Below are 17,504 nucleotides of genomic sequence, written 5' to 3' on the forward strand. Positions count from 1 at the left end.
CGCTATAGGAACAGTATGGTGTTCTCGCTATAGGATCAGAATGGTGTTCTCGCTATAGGAACAGAATGCTGTTCTCGCTATAGGAACAGAATGGTGTTCTCGCTGTAGGAACAGTATGGTGTTCTCGCTATAGGAACAGTATGGTGTTCTCGCTGTATGAACAGTATGGTATTCTCGCTATAGGAACAGTATGGTGTTCTCGCTATAGGAACAGTATGGTGTTCTCGCTGTAGGAACAGTATGGTGTTCTCGCTGTAGGAACAGTATGGTGTTCTCGCTATAGGAACAGAATGGTGTTCTCGCTATAGGAACAGAATGGTGTTCTCGCTGTAGGAACAGTATGGTGTTCTCGCTGTATGAACAGTATGGTATTCTCGCTATAGGAACAGAATGGTGTTCTCGCTGTAGGAACAGTATGGTGTTCTCGCTATAGGAACAGTATGGTGTTCTCGCTGTAGGAACAGTATGGTGTTCTCGCTATAGGAACAGAATGGTGTTCTCGCTGTAGGAACAGTATGGTGTTCTCGCTGTATGAACAGTATGGTATTCTCGCTATAGGAACAGAATGGTGTTCTCGCTGTAGGAACAGTATGGTGTTCTCGCTATAGGAACAGTATGGTGTTCTCGCTGTAGGAACAGTATGGTGTTCTCGCTATAGGAACAGAATGGTGTTCTCGCTGTAGGAACAGTATGGTGTTCTCGCTATAGGAACAGTATGGTGTTCTCGCTGTAGGAACAGTATGGTGTTCTCGCTATAGGAACAGAATGGTGTTCTCGCTGTAGGAACAGTATGGTGTTCTCGCTATAGGAACAGTATGGTGTTCTCGCTATAGGAACAGAATGGTAAGTCGCTCTGGATAAGAGCGTCTGCTAAATTACTTAAATGTAATGTAATGTGTTCTCGCTGTAGGAACAGTATGGTATTCTCGCTATAGGAACAGAATGGTGTTCTCGCTGTAGGAACAGTATGGTGTTCTCGCTATAGGAACAGTATGGTGTTCTCGCTGTAGGAACAGTATTGTGTTCTCGCTGTAGGAACAGTATGGTATTCTCGCTATAGGAACAGTATGGTGTTCTCGCTGTATGAACAGTATGGTGTTCTCGCTGTAGGAACAGTATGGTGTTCTCGCTATAGGAACAGTATGGTATTCTCGCTATAGGAACAGTATGGTGTTCTCGCTGTATGAACAGTATGGTGTTCTCGCTATAGGAACAGTATGGTGTTCTCGCTATAGGAACAGTATGGTGTTCTCGCTGTATGAACAGTATGGTGTTCTCGCTATAGGAACAGTATGGTGTTCTCGCTATAGGAACAGTATGGTGTTCTCGCTGTATGAACAGTATGGTGTTCTCGCTATAGGAACAGAATGGTGTTCTCGCTGTATGAACAGTATGGTATTCTCGCTATAGGAACAGTATGGTGTTCTCGCTATAGGAACAGTATGGTGTTCTCGCTATAGGAACAGTATGGTGTTCTCGCTGTATGAACAGTATGGTATTCTCGCTATAGGAACAGTATGGTGTTCTCGCTGTATGAACAGTATGGTATTCTCGCTATAGGAACAGTATGGTGTTCTCGCTATAGGAACAGTATGGTGTTCTCGCTGTATGAACAGTATGGTATTCTCGCTATAGGAACAGTATGGTGTTCTCGCTGTATGAACAGTATGGTATTCTCGCTGTAGGAACAGTATGGTGTTCTCGCTGTATGAACAGTATGGTATTCTCGCTATAGGAACAGTATGGTGTTCTCGCTATAGGAACAGTATGGTGTTCTCGCTGTATGAACAGTATGGTATTCTCGCTATAGGAACAGAATGGTGTTCTCGCTATAGGAACAGTATGGTGTTCTCGCTATAGGAACAGTATGGTGTTCTCGCTGTAGGAACAGTATGGTGTTCTCGCTGTAGGAACAGTATGGTATTCTCGCTATAGGAACAGTATGGTGTTCTCGCTATAGGAACAGTATGGTGTTCTCGCTGTATGAACAGTATGGTATTCTCGCTATAGGAACAGAATGGTGTTCTCGCTATAGGAACAGTATGGTGTTCTCGCTATAGGAACAGAATGGTGTTCTCGCTGTAGGAACAGTATGGTGTTCTCGCTATAGGAACAGTATGGTGTTCTCGCTGTAGGAACAGTATGGTGTTCTCGCTGTAGGAACAGTATGGTGTTCTCGCTGTAGGAACAGTATGGTGTTCTCGCTATAGGAACAGTATGGTGTTCTCGCTATAGGAACAGTATGGTGTTCTCGCTATAGGAACAGTATGGTGTTCTCGCTGTAGGAACAGTATGGTGTTCTCGCTGTAGGAACAGTATGGTGTTCTCGCTGTAGGAACAGTATGGTGTTCTCGCTATAGGAACAGTATGGTGTTCTCGCTATAGGAACAGTATGGTGTTCTCGCTATAGGAACAGTATGGTGTTCTCGCTATAGGAACAGTATGGTGTTCTCGCTATAGGAACAGAATGGTGTTCTCGCTATAGGAACAGAATGGTGTTCTCGCTATAGGAACAGAATGGTGTTCTCGCTATAGGAACAGAATGGTGTTCTCGCTATAGGAACAGAATGGTGTTCTCGCTATAGGAACAGAATGGTGTTCTCGCTATAGGAACAGAATGGTGTTCTCGCTATAGGAACAGTATGGTGTTCTCGCTATAGGAACAGTATGGTGTTCTCGCTATAGGAACAGTATGGTGTTCTCGCTGTAGGAACAGTATGGTGTTCTCGCTATAGGAACAGTATGGTGTTCTCGCTATAGGAACAGTATGGTGTTCTCGCTATAGGAACAGTATGGTGTTCTCGCTATAGGAACAGTATGGTGTTCTCGCTATAGGAACAGTATGGTGTTCTCGCTTCTATGGTGTTCTCGCTATAGGAACAGAATGGTGTTCTCGCTATAGGAACAGAATGGTGTACTCGCTATAGGAACAGTATGGTGTTGTCGCTATAGGAACAGTATGGTGTTCTCGCTATAGGAACAGTATGGTGTTCTCGCTGTATGAACAGTATGGTGTTCTCGCTATAGGAACAGTATGGTGTTCTCGCTGTAGGAACAGTATGGTGTTCTCGCTGTATGAACAGTATGGTATTCTCGCTATAGGAACAGAATGGTGTTCTCGCTATAGGAACAGTATGGTGTTCTCGCTGTATGAACAGTATGGTATTCTCGCTATAGGAACAGAATGGTGTTCTCGCTGTATGAACAGTATGGTATTCTCGCTATAGGAACAGTATGGTGTTCTCGCTATAGGAACAGTATGGTGTTCTCGCTATAGGAACAGTATGGTGTTCTCGCTGTATGAACAGTATGGTATTCTCGCTATAGGAACAGAATGGTGTTCTCGCTGTATGAACAGTATGGTATTCTCGCTATAGGAACAGTATGGTGTTCTCGCTATAGGAACAGTATGGTGTTCTCGCTGTATGAACAGTATGGTGTTCTCGCTATAGGAACAGTATGGTGTTCTCGCTGTATGAACAGTATGGTGTTCTCGCTGTAGGAACAGTATGGTGTTCTCGCTGTATGAACAGTATGGTGTTCTCGCTATAGGAACAGTATGGTGTTCTCGCTGTAGGAACAGTATGGTGTTCTCGCTATAGGAACAGTATGGTGTTCTCGCTATAGGAACAGTATGGTGTTCTCGCTATAGGAACAGAATGGTGTTCTCGCTATAGGAACAGAATGGTGTTCTCGCTATAGGAACAGTATGGTGTTCTCGCTATAGGAACAGTATGGTGTTCTCGCTATAGGAACAGTATGGTGTTCTCGCTGTAGGAACAGTATGGTGTTCTCGCTATAGGAACAGAATGGTGTTCTCGCTATAGGAACAGAATGGTGTTCTCGCTATAGGAACAGTATGGTGTTCTCGCTATAGGAACAGAATGGTGTTCTCGCTATAGGAACAGAATGGTGTTCTCGCTATAGGAACAGAATGGTGTTCTCGCTATAGGAACAGAATGGTGTTCTCGCTATAGGAACAGTATGGTGTTCTCGCTATAGGAACAGTATGGTGTTCTCGCTATAGGAACAGTATGGTGTTCTCAATATAGGAAAAGTATGGTGTTCTCGCTGTAGGAAAAGTATGGTGTTCTCGCTATAGGAACAGAATGCTGTTCTCACTATAGGAACAGAATGCTGTTCTCGCTATAGGAACAGAATGCTGTTCTCGCTATAGGAACAGAATGCTGTTCTCGCTATAGGAACAGTATGGTGTTCTCGCTATAGGAACAGAATGCTGTTCTCGCTATAGGAACAGAATGCTGTTCTCGCTATAGGAACAGAATGCTGTTCTCGCTATAGGAACAGAATGCTGTTCTCGCTATAGGAACAGTATGGTGTTCTCGCTATAGGAACAGTATGGTGTTCTCGCTATAGGAACAGAATGGTGTTCTCGCTATAGGAACAGAATGCTGTTCTCGCTATAGGAACAGTATGGTGTTCTCGCTGTATGAACAGTATGGTGTTCTCGCTATAGGAACAGTATGGTGTTCTCGCTATAGGAACAGTATGGTGTTCTCGCTATAGGAACAGTATGGTGTTCTCGCTGTAGGAACAGTATGGTGTTCTCGCTATAGGAACAGTATGGTGTTCTCGCTATAGGAACAGTATGGTGTTCTCGCTGTAGGAACAGTATGGTGTTCTCGCTATAGGAACAGTATGGTGTTCTCGCTATAGGAACAGTATGGTGTTCTCGCTATAGGAACAGTATGGTGTTCTCGCTATAGGAACAGTATGATGTTCTCGCTGTAGGAACAGTATGGTGTTCTCGCTATAGGAACAGTATGGTGTTCTCGCTATAGGAACAGTATGGTGTTCTCGCTATAGGAACAGTATGGTGTTCTCGCTATAGGAACAGTATGGTGTTCTCGCTATAGGAACAGTATGGTGTTCTCGCTATAGGAACAGAATGGTGTTCTCGCTATAGGAACAGAATGGTGTTCTCGCTATAGGAACCGAATGCTGTTCTCGCTATAGGAACAGTATGCTGTTCTCGCTATAGGAACAGAATGGTGTTCTCGCTATAGGAACAGAATGGTGTTCTCGCTATAGGAACAGAATGGTGTTCTCGCTATAGGAACAGAATGGTGTTCTCGCTATAGGAACAGAATGGTGTTCTCGCTATAGGAACAGAATGCTGTTCTCGCTATAGGAACAGTATGCTGTTCTCGCTATAGGAACAGAATGGTGTTCTCGCTATAGGAACAGAATGGTGTTCTCGCTATAGGAACAGAATGGTGTTCTCGCTATAGGAACAGTATGGTGTTCTCGCTATAGGAACAGTATGGTGTTCTCGCTATAGGAACAGTATGGTGTTCTCGCTATAGGAACAGTATGGTGTTCTCGCTATAGGAACAGTATGGTGTTCTCGCTATAGGAAAAGTATGGTGTTCTCGCTATAGGAACAGAATGCTGTTCTCGCTATAGGAACAGAATGGTGTTCTCGCTATAGGAACAGAATGGTGTTCTCGCTATAGGAACAGAATGGTGTTCTCGCTATAGGAACAGTATGGTGTTCTCGCTATAGGAACAGAATGGTGTTCTCGCTATAGGAACAGAATGGTGTTCTCGCTATAGGAACAGAATGGTGTTCTCGCTATAGGAACAGAATGGTGTTCTCGCTATAGGAACAGAATGGTGTTCTCGCTATAGGAACAGTATGGTGTTCTCGCTATAGGAACAGTATGGTGTTCTCGCTATAGGAACAGTATGGTGTTCTCGCTATAGGAAAAGTATGGTGTTCTCGCTATAGGAAAAGTATGGTGTTCTCGCTATAGGAACAGAATGCTGTTCTCGCTATAGGAACAGAATGCTGTTCTCGCTATAGGAACAGAATGCTGTTCTCGCTATAGGAACAGAATGCTGTTCTCGCTATAGGAACAGAATGCTGTTCTCGCTATAGGAACAGAATGCTGTTCTCGCTATAGGAACAGAATGCTGTTCTCGCTATAGGAACAGAATGCTGTTCTCGCTATAGGAACAGAATGGTGTTTTCGCTATAGGAACAGAATGGTGTTCTCGCTATAGGAACAGTATGGTGTTCTCGCTATACGAACAGAATGCTGTTCTCGCTATACGAACAGAATGCTGTTCTCGCTATAGGAACAGAATGCTGTTCTCGCTATAGGAACAGAATGCTGTTCTCGCTATAGGAACAGTATGGTGTTCTCGCTATAGGAACAGTATGGTGTTCTCGCTATAGGATCAGAATGGTGTTCTCGCTATAGGAACAGAATGCTGTTCTCGCTATAGGAACAGTATGGTGTTCTCGCTGTATGAACAGTATGGTGTTCTCGCTATAGGAACAGTATGGTGTTCTCGCTATAGGAACAGTATGGTGTTCTCGCTATAGGAACAGTATGGTGTTCTCGCTGTAGGAACAGTATGGTGTTCTCGCTATAGGAACAGTATGGTGTTCTCGCTATAGGAACAGTATGGTGTTCTCGCTATAGGAACAGTATGGTGTTCTCGCTATAGGAACAGTATGGTGTTCTCGCTGTAGGAACAGTATGATGTTCTCGCTGTAGGAACAGTATGGTGTTCTCGCTGTAGGAACAGTATGGTGTTCTCGCTGTAGGAACAGTATGGTGTTCTCGCTATAGGAACAGTATGGTGTTCTCGCTATAGGAACAGTATGGTGTTCTCGCTATAGGAACAGTATGGTGTTCTCGCTATAGGAACAGTATGGTGTTCTCGCTATAGGAACAGAATGGTGTTCTCGCTATAGGAACAGAATGGTGTTCTCGCTATAGGAACAGAATGGTGTTCTCGCTATAGGAACAGAATGGTGTTCTCGCTATAGGAACAGTATGGTGTTCTCGCTATAGGAACAGTATGGTGTTCTCGCTGTAGGAACAGTATGGTGTTCTCGCTATAGGAACAGTATGGTGTTCTCGCTGTAGGAACAGTATGGTGTTCTCGCTATAGGGACAGTATGGTGTTCTCGCTGTAGGAACAGTATGGTGTTCTCGCTATAGGGACAGTATGGTGTTCTCGCTATAGGAACAGAATGGTGTTCTCGCTATAGGAACAGAATGGTGTTCTCGCTATAGGAACAGAATGGTGTTCTCGCTATAGGAACAGAATGGTGTTCTCGCTATAGGAACAGAATGGTGTTCTCGCTATAGGAACAGTATGGTGTTCTCGCTATAGGAACAGTATGGTGTTCTCGCTATAGGAACAGTATGGTGTTCTCGCTGTAGGAACAGTATGGTGTTCTCGCTGTAGGAACAGTATGGTGTTGTCGCTGTAGGAACAGTATGGTGTTGTCGCTATAGGAACAGTATGGTGTTGTCGCTATAGGAACAGTATGGTGTTGTCGCTATAGGAACAGTATGGTGTTCTCGCTATAGGAACAGTATGGTGTTGTCGCTATAGGAACAGAATGGTGTTCTCGCTATAGGAACAGTATGGTGTTCTCGCTGTAGGAACAGTATGGTGTTCTCGCTGTAGGAACAGTATGGTGTTCTCGCTATAGGAACAGAATGGTGTTCTCGCTATAGGAACAGTATGGTGTTCTCGCTATAGGAACAGAATGGTGTTCTCGCTATAGGAACAGTATGGTGTTCTCGCTGTAGGAACAGTATGGTGTTCTCGCTATAGGAACAGAATGGTGTTCTCGCTATAGGAACAGTATGGTGTTCTCGCTATAGGAACAGAATGGTGTTCTCGCTATAGGAACAGAATGGTGTTCTCGCTGTAGGAACAGTATGGTGTTCTCGCTATAGGAACAGTATGGTGTTCTCGCTATAGGAACAGAATGGTGTTCTCGCTATAGGAACAGAATGGTGTTCTCGCTATAGGAACAGTATGGTGTTCTCGCTATAGGAACAGTATGGTGTTCTCGCTATAGGAACAGTATGGTGTTCTCGCTATAGGAACAGAATGGTGTTCTCGCTGTAGGAACAGTATGGTGTTCTCGCTGTAGGAACAGTATGGTGTTCTCGCTATAGGAACAGAATGGGGTTCTCGCTATAGGAACAGTATGGTGTTCTCGCTGTAGGAACAGTATGGTATTCTCGCTTTAGGAACAGTATGGTGTTCTCGCTGTAGGAACAGTATGGTGTTCTCGCTATAGGAACAGTATGGTGTTCTCGCTATAGGAACAGTATGGTGTTCTCGCTGTAGGAACAGTATGGTGTTCTCGCTATAGGAACAGTATGGTGTTCTCGCTATAGGAACAGAATGCTGTTCTCGCTATAGGAACAGAATGGTGTAAGGACAGTGCAGCAGACAGAGATGCTAAATGAGATGCTAAGCTAACATTACAGGCACCAAAGGCATGAGCATCACAACACATCCACCCATTTTTAGAAGAAGAATGTTTCTAGAAAGACTTTTGTTATTGAAAACATATCAGACTTCCAATCCAACAGTCAGGGATTCAATTAGTTTAAAAAACCACGTGTGCTGTAATTTGGAGGATGTTTCCACGATAGTTTGAAGGTTTTGTGCGTTGTTTGTGTGTTATGTCTGTGTATTTGTTGGGTTATAGCGTGTGTGTTGTTTTGATTCCAGGATGTCTCTTTAACAGTGTGTGTGTTGGTTCACTCCACTGTCTCTCTCTCTCTCTCTGCAAAGTGAGATGTCAGTCAGTCTCGTGGCTGTGCACGCTTTCAGTCCCCTCCGGGCTCCAACCTGAGTGTGCGCCAGTCGTCCGGGGGAAAGAATGTACTGGTTTTATTTTTCCCCTTGAAAGGAGGAGAGGAGGGAGGAGAAAGAGGAGGAGGAGAATAAGATATTACAAGGGGCAGACTGAGACACAGGAGGACGGCCCTCCTTTCTGTCCTCGCTAACTAATGTATGGACATCTTGATGATGTAGACTAGAGGACAGTTTGAAAAAGAGGACACGTGTCTCTCTCTCGTTCTCTCATTTGTCTCCCTCTTCCTTTTTTCTCTCGCCATCTCCCTATATAAACCTCTGGAGGTCCATAATATATTTTTTAATTTCCCCAAGGCAACGACAGGAAAACAGTTTTAATGTGCGAGGAGGAGGTGTGTGCTAGCGTGTGTGTGTGTGAAGCCACGGGCTGGAACAGGTGATGGCATTGGTGAGCAGCTGTCAGGCTGTTTGTGTGTGATTTAATTCGCTCCCTTCCACGACACTCCCTTTTGGTTTTCATCAGCCTCTCTGGGTGGAGGGGCTGGTGTTGGGTGCTGCGCTCCCCTGCCTCCCTGCCTCTCTGGGGGTAGAGACACCCTGAGCCTGGTACACAGTGCTTCTGCTGGCTCCCTGGGGGGAGCCCCATATTTTGAAAAAAAAAAGTCAGCAGAGGACAGGGGAGCTGTGGAGAGAGGCCTGCTTTAAATAGGTCCCCCTGTTTACTGGGAGAAGGAGAGGGCTCCCCAGAGAGACGGGGGGGGGGCTGCGTCCGGCTGCACCTGCTCAGCCTGTGTCTGTGGTCTGTGTCCCAGACCCCAGTCCTTTTGTTAGTACCCATACTGGACGCACCTGAGGGCCTAGAGGCCAGTTCAGGAGGTTCACAGATCAGCATTAAGGCATAGCAATGATCTGGAGGACCATGTGAGGTTTGACAGAGCCAAGGGACTTGGTGTAGCTGAGAATAAGAGAGGAACTCAGAGCCCTGGGGACACGCTGCATACAACATTGTACAAATGGTAAATAACCTTTTCTCACACTGTAAACCCAGTGAACCTCCCATGGTGATTAGCGGTGGCTATTTTAAGGGCACAAAGTGTTACATTCTTTCCTGAACAGTGAGAGCCACATGCCTTGGTCACTCAGAATATTCCACACATGTTTTTTTTCACTCCATAAATAGTTTTGACCTTCTTTATGAAACATTTACCAGGCATAGTGAATACAATGGTAAAGTTGGAAGTTTACATAGACTTCAGCCAAGAAGGCAAAAATGTAGACCTCCACGTGTCTTGTTCATCCTTGGGAGCAATTTCCAAACGCCTGAATGTACTACGCTCATCTGTCAAAACAATAGCACCCAAGTATAAACACCATGAGACCACGCAGCCGTCATACCGCTCAGGAAGGAGATTAATTCTCCTAGAGACGAACGTACTTTGGTGCGAGAAGTGTAAATCAATCCCAGAACAACAGCAAAGGACCTTGTGAAGATGCTGGATGAAACAGGTGCACAAGTATCTATATCCACAGTAAAACGCTCAGCAAGGAAGAAGCCACTGCTCCAAAACCATCATAAAAAAGCCAGACTACGGTTTGCAACTCCACATGTTGACAACGATCATACTTTTTGGAGAAATGTCCTCTGGTCTGATGAAACAAAAATAGAACTGTTTGGCCATAATGACCATCGTTTTGTTTGGTTGGAAAAAGGGGGAGGCTTGCAAGCCGAAGAACACTATCCCAACCGTGAAGCACGGGGGTGGCAGCATCATGTTGTGAGGGTGCTTTGCTGCAGCAGGGACTGGTGCACTTCACAAAATAGATGGCATCATGAGGGGGGAAAAGGATATATTGAAACAACATCTCAAGACCTCAGTCAGGAAGTTGAAGCTTGGTCGCAAATTGGTTTTCCAGATGGGCATTGACCCCATGGATACTTCCAAAGTTGTGGCAAAATGGCTTAAGGACAACAAAGTCAAGGTATTGGAGTGGCCATCACAAAGCCCTCACCTCAATCCTATAGAAAATGTGTGGGCAGAACTGATAAAGCGTGTGTGAGCAAGGAGGCCTACAAACCTGACTCAGTTACACCAGCTCTGTCAGGAATGGGTCAAAATTCTCCCAACTTATTGTGGGAAGCTTGTGGAAGGCTACCCTAAACGTTTGACCAAAGTTAAACTATTTCAAGGCAATGCTACCAAATACTAATTGAGTAAAAGAAATAAAAGCTGAAATAAATAATTCTCTCTTACAATTATTTTGACATTTCATATTCTTAAAATAAAGTGGTGATCCTAACTGACCTAAAACAGGGTATTTTCACTAGGATTAAATGTCAGGAATTGTGAAAAACTGAGTTTAAATATATTTGTCTAAGGTGTATGTAAACTTCTGACTTCAACTGCATGTACCTCACCAGGCCTGTTTTTCTTACTGTCTATGTTCTGTACCTGACTCAGAGAAGTGGAGCATTCCTTTTGAATCCCCTCTCAAACATACTCCGCTAGAGCTATTTGCAGTCCATCCATGTTTTACTTCACTTGGCTGCCGCTGGTTGGTTTGAATGTTTGTGTGCTGTGGAGAGTTGAAAGGCAGCCTTGTACTCTTGTTGTTTTTTATAAAAACACTGGTTTTGTGGAACTTGGAGCTCGTATTTCTCTAACTCCCAGGCAGGCTGGATAGTGATGGCGGTGGAGTGGTTGTACCGGGCCGTGTTTGGGCGACCCAGGGCCAGGTGTCCTGCAGATTTACGCCTCTCTTAGCGCAAGTGTGTCCCAAACAGGCCTCCGTCCTGGCTCAAAGCACTGCTCCAACACCTAGTCCTGACTCTGTGCTCCATCCACTCATACAGTTTATTTCTCTCTCTCTCCCTCTCACTCACTCACTCTCTCTGAGGACTCCAATAAAGTGTCTGTATTCTGTTTGCGGTATGCCTGTATTCTCCCTCTGTGTACAGTACGATCAAGTCTCACTTCCGTTGCGTGCCCACTGTATGAGTAATAGGAAACTGCTCTGCCTCCAGAGGTCAGGACATTGGGACTGGAACTAGCCAGGGGGATCGTAACAAGCTTCACTTTAAATGTCAAAACTCAAAAGGCACTTAAATGTAGGTTTTGGTTCTGAGCATTTTGAGCGGAGGGGAGGGAGCATCTCTGAACATTCCCAGACATTTGACTAGTATTTCAGTTCAGCTGGTGTTTATTCCAAGTCAAATAATATTTGTTAAGCTGATTATAAGAGGTGAGAGTAGATCTCTTTACCTCTGTGTACATCTAAGATGGGGATCGCTGTACTCTGATGGTGCAGTGAGGGAGGGAGAAAGAGAGACTCTCTGTCTTTGCTGTTGCCTTTGTCTTGTCTTGTCTCCCCCGTCGCATGCCTGGCGGTGTCCATTAAGCCCACATCGCCCAGCTCCTAATTATTTCCACATCTCACGTTGTCGCTTTGCACCGTTAAAACAGGAGGAAAAAAACATATCAACCTAACGAGCGGTAATTAGCGGGTCCCAGCAAGGCGGGCCTCTCCTCGGCAACACCACTGCTCTGTGGATTCTGTTAATTCACTTCTCTTCATCTAATTACCCCACACAAACATGTCTGTTTGCCTTTCCTCTGAGAGGGAGCAAGAGCGGGAGAGGGGCATTATCTACAAACATTAGACACCCTCCTCCCTCTCATAAACACACACACACACACACACAATCTATGAGGCTTAATCAGCAGATATGAAAAGTGTGACCTTATTCATGAGGAAATAATTAGTTTAATAAAAGTACACTTGCCAATGAGCGAATGATTACTCTTAGCATACTGTATCTCCATAGCATTAAAGCGAATTGAAATAAAGACAATTACTGATTATTACAGTATATTGTAAGAGTATTACTTTGAGCACAACCTGCTGGTATGCAGTGATTCCTTTCCCCTCTACAACCAGGAAGTGCCAATCCAGTTGTAGATGTTAAAGGGGAAGGGTTAAGATGACCATCCTATCATTACTGTAGGACCATGTTCTCACCCTGTTAACTCCACTGGTCTCTTCTTAAATGTACACCTCTTCTCCAAGTGTTTCTCCACTTTCCCCCTCTTCTCTTTCTGACCATTACCCCATCATCTGTCCCAGGTGATATTTTGTTTTGGAGGGGGAGGGATATATGGAGATTGTACATTTCCTCAGCCCAAAATAAGTATGAATAGTCTGCCAAATTGTATTTGACAGTATTTTTAAATACTTATTTCAAATAGTATTTTCGAATACCTAGGTTAACTGCATGGGAGTGTATTCGAGTCAATGTATTTGAGTATTTTAAATACTTTCCAAATAAGTTTATTTCCAAATACATTTTACATTTAACTACTTGTCTTTTCAAATAAAAAGTATCTGAATACTTACTTCCAATGTATATGAAAGTAATTGAGATATTTGAAATAGTTTTTGAACACAAGTCTGGTGCGTGTTTGTGTATGTGAGTTAATTTTATCTGACTGTGTTTGTATGTAAATGTGTGTGTATGTAAATGTGTGTATGAGTGTTTGTTTTTTTGTGTGTTTTTGCCTCTTGGCCTGGTGACGGTCTGTGACTCAGAGATAATGGCTCTCCGCAGAGTGGGGGACAGGAGCTCCAGCTGGCACAGGGAGACATGACGTGTGCTGCTGGGATTACCACTGCACGCCATGCAGACCCTGCCTGTGTCCCCAACACTCCTCCACCCCTGGAAGCCTCAGGCCCTCATTAAGTGTCCCTACTCTGGATGGGATACCGGGGAGGGGGGCAGCCAGGAGTGGACTATTAAATGAGTGATAAAACAAACATATGAAAGCAAAAGTAGAGTAGGAGAGGGGGTATAGGATAATGTAATGGGGTCATTTAAAACTGCCTTTGTGAGGGTAAAATTTGTTCTTGGGTAGGTATTGTTGTTTTATGCAGACAGTGGTCAGGAGCATTGAGTTTAAACGGCATGTATTTTAAGATGAAACGCATCAATCATTATCTCCACAACTATCTTGTCAGAATACCCGCTGGCAACTGCCATGCCTGCCTAACAGAGAAAGGTGTTTGACCTACGACCTTATTAACCTCACACAGACATGTCATTTGTGTTTGTTACATGATATCTAGGAACATTATCGTTTACTATTTGCAGAGGAAAACTGGCCACTAGCGTGGCTGTCATTGCATTAACCATTGACAGAGCACTGTGCATGTTTAGCTCTCCAACCTAGCAGACAGGTAGGCAGAAAGCAGGCTGTCTGGATGAGAAATATGGTCTCTCAGAATATATCTGGGGGCATAAAGAGGCCTTGTTCATCTGAATGGCCATTTAGAAATCATTAGTCTCCTTGGACACCACTTCCAACGTAAGCCCTCATTTCATTTTGGTTTCCTCCCCTCAAATTGAATTATGTTTGAAAACACTCTGCGCGTCTCAAACGACTCTGCAGAGCCTTATTAGTAATGACCTCAGCACACATTACGGCACATCTAGGTGTGTGTGCGTCTGGTTGGGTAATATTGTAGTGTGTTTTGTCTTTGCCTGTGAGGGCGGTGTTGCTGTGTGAATGATAACATTCAACTATAGGACTTTATCTTAGATATGGTGCCAGTGTTAGACTTTACAACTGTGCAGTAGTGTTTAGCTGTAAACCCTCTCCTAACCATTGTGAGTCCTATTACAGTGGTGTGGTCTACACCAGGTAGAGAAGCCAGCTGACTTTTTTTACGTTGACTAGTATCCGTCACCTCTCCCGAAAAACGATTCTCCGCCAATCAGGACCATTATCCTCTCATCTCCTGCTTCCAGATAAATAGTGTGCTCTGTGTTCATCAGGGCCACTGCTGGAGCTGCAGTGGGTACAGCTGGGGTGCGCACCACCACCGTATCAATCTTCCCCAGTAGCAGGCACATCCAGGGAGGCCTAATGACGGAGGCAGCAGCACTGTGTAGAAGGCCTCTAAATGAAGTGTGCTCCGGACCCCCCCCCTGAGACCCCCTCCTCCATCAGAGATTTGAAAGGCTTACTGGATGAGAGGGGGCTGCTGTAGACTGGGGGTGGTGGGGGGCTGAGGAGGGGTTGCTGGATGGTATGGGGCGCCCCCCCACACACACACCAAACACCCTCCCAACCGTGCCAGGCACTCTCATCCTCTCCTCTTCCTCCTGCCGAGCCCCATCCATCTCCCTGAGCCCTGTGGAGAAGAGGGAAGGAGAGATGGGGGGGGGGGGGTGGAGAGGGGAAGAGCAAGGTCCCATCTGGCTCCTCCCTTGTTGTCATGGTAGCCGGTTGTGCTGGCATGTACTGGAGTTGGCAGTACCCATACCTCTGGCGTGAGGGCACCTGGGGGAATGAAGGTGTGTGCGTGTGTACACATGCATGTATTAATGTTAGTTTGATTGTGCATTCATGTGTGTGCATGTGTTTGACTGCTAATATGCATTTCCTCTGTCATGGATGAAACATGGTTTAAGGCGCATATCAGTGAATATGTGGGTATGTTCATGTCTAGATGTGGAAAGGTGCCTGTGTCTTTGACTGCAGTGTAGGACTGTGTCCGTGTAGCATCAGTTAGGGGCCACTCTCCTCCCTGTCCAGACGGTGCTCTCACCACTGGACAGATGGCCATAACCCTCCCACTCCTTTCCCCCCTAAATGCTCCATTCATCCCACCATCCACCCTCCGCATCGCTCCCCGAGAGGACGAGTGTGGAATTAGAGCACCTCCACACACAGTCTCTATCTCACTGATCCAGCCCAGACACTCTCTCTCTCTCTCTCCCTACCTAAGTTGTGCTGTGGGGCTGGGGTCATGGGCCAGAGCCCATTACCAGCAGCAGAATGGCGGGCGGGCAGAGCGCTGGGCACTGCCAAATCAAAGCTTTGGAGTGCAGGAATGGCCTCCTCCTGCTCTCCTCTGATTGCACAAGTCCACCATGATTAGACAGGATGTGGAGCCTTAGGGAGCCAGCCAGCAAAACCACCCCCACTCCCTCTCCATCTCTCTTTCCCTTTACCACCCTCCTCTTCTGCACTGACATTCCCCATCTCTCTTTCTTTCTCTCTGCCCCTTTCCCTCCCTCCCTCCTCAGTCTCCAGTCCTTTTGGAACAGAGCGTTTAATGTGATAATAAGGTGTGAAAATGGAGCCACAATGGTGGAGGGAGGATTGTGGAGGCCGATTTCTCCACTGGTCCTCCTCTCTGCATGCCATGAGTGGCAGCGTGGGCACACAGGCTGGCATGAGTCGTCTCCCTCCAGAGCCCTGAGTCCTTATACACCCTCTAATGCCACCTCAGATAGACTCTCCATTAGAGAGCACACACAGGGCATGTGACCAGGGACATCTTTAGTATGAGATGGACTTGAAATAGTGCTTGCCCTGTTCAATTGCTGGTACAAATGGACTCAATCAAAAAATAATCTATTACCTCTGACCAATCTCCAGTAGATCAGAAGTTCCAGCTGTATGAGTCACATGCTGGTACTCAGTTTCCCTCTCTCTGTGTTTTTGTCCCAGATGTCCCTGCTGCGTTGGACCGCGAGGCGGCGAGGAAGGAGCGGCGTGCAGCCCTAGAGGATGGGGACCACAGTGTCACCAGCCATGACGACCGCATTGGGGATGATGACCTGGACGATGAGTCCATCTTCACCTGCGACAACTGCCAGCAGGACTTTGAGTGTCTGGCGAAGCTGACTGACCACCGCACCAACCACTGCCCCGCAGGTTAAGACATCATACACACACTGAGATTAGTACACTACACTGCAGGTAAGATAAACACAGGGTGGGCTACATCCACAAACAGTTATTTTGGGGCCAGGGGACTCGGGTCGTTACCACCTTTCAGTTCAATCAATCCAATACCTTGAGTAGTATTTAAAGCTACATTATGTAACGTTTTGGGTGACCTGACCAAATTCACATAGAAATGTGACCTATAGATCTGTCATTCACATAGAAATCAAGTCTAAGAAGAAAGGTAGATCTGTTCTATGTGCTCTATTTCTATGCTTCCCGTTCTTACATTTTGTTTTTGCGTCTTTTACTTTCGGGTTTGTACACCAGCTTCAATCCGCTGAAAATACAAACATTTTTGTTGTGGAAAATATATTTCACAGCGGTTTAAATGGTACAATGATTCTCCACACTATACTTGGTTGTTTTGTCACAAACTGAAATTGAGCGAATTACAGTACCAGTCAAAAGTTTTGACACACCTACTCATTTAAGGGTTTTTCTTTTTGTACTATTTTCTACATTGTAGAATAATAGTGAAGACATAAACTATGAAATAACACATATGGAATCATGTAGTAACCAAAAAAGTGTTTCACAAATCACAATATATTTTAGATTCTTCAAAGTAGCCCCCCTTTGCTTTGATGACAGCTTAGCACACTCTTGGAATTCTCTCAACCAGCTTCATGAGGTAGTCACCTGGAATGCATTTCAATTAACATGTGTGCCCTGTTAAAAGTTAATTTGTGGGATGTCTTTCCTTCTTAATGCATTTGAGCCAATCAGTTGTGATTGTTTTGTGATGTCTTCACTATTATTCTACAATGTATAAAACAAATGTTTATTTTGGTTATTACATGGTTCCATATGTGTTATTTCATAGTTTTGATGATTACTATTATTCTACAATGTAGAAAAGAGTAAAAATGAAGAGAAACCCTCGAATGAGTAGGTGTGTCCAAACTTTTGATTGGTACTGTGTAAGAATTGTAATAACCAGGAAATGGCAGAGAAATGTCTTCATAGTGCATCTTTAAATGGTAGCATATCAAATAACTTTTTCCCCATAGTCATTATATTGTTGAATTGTAGGAAATGTGCACAGTAAATGCTGGGTGGACCCCATCACGGGTAGCTAAAGGCCTGCAGTTTTCAGAATAAGGAGGT

General features: G+C 44.9%; 1 protein-coding gene across 4 annotated transcripts in view; it reads left to right on the plus strand.

Annotated features, from left to right (window-relative positions):
* The window catches only part of znf423 (zinc finger protein 423), a 170,162-nt gene that overhangs the window by 40,482 nt on the left and 112,176 nt on the right, over positions 1–17,504 (plus strand). For all 4 annotated transcript variants that reach the window (XR_008066407.1, XM_035790946.2, XM_035790947.2 and 1 more), the window contains exon 3: positions 16,116–16,322. Coding sequence is in view for 3 of the 4 variants with exons in the window: in XM_035790946.2 (XP_035646839.2) it covers positions 16,116–16,322 (207 nt within the window). In the remaining variant the exon portion in view is untranslated. The remainder of the gene's footprint in view (positions 1–16,115; positions 16,323–17,504) is intronic.

Source organism: Oncorhynchus keta, chromosome 17 (assembly GCF_023373465.1).
Source record: "Oncorhynchus keta strain PuntledgeMale-10-30-2019 chromosome 17, Oket_V2, whole genome shotgun sequence".
NCBI lineage: Eukaryota > Metazoa > Chordata > Actinopteri > Salmoniformes > Salmonidae > Oncorhynchus > Oncorhynchus keta.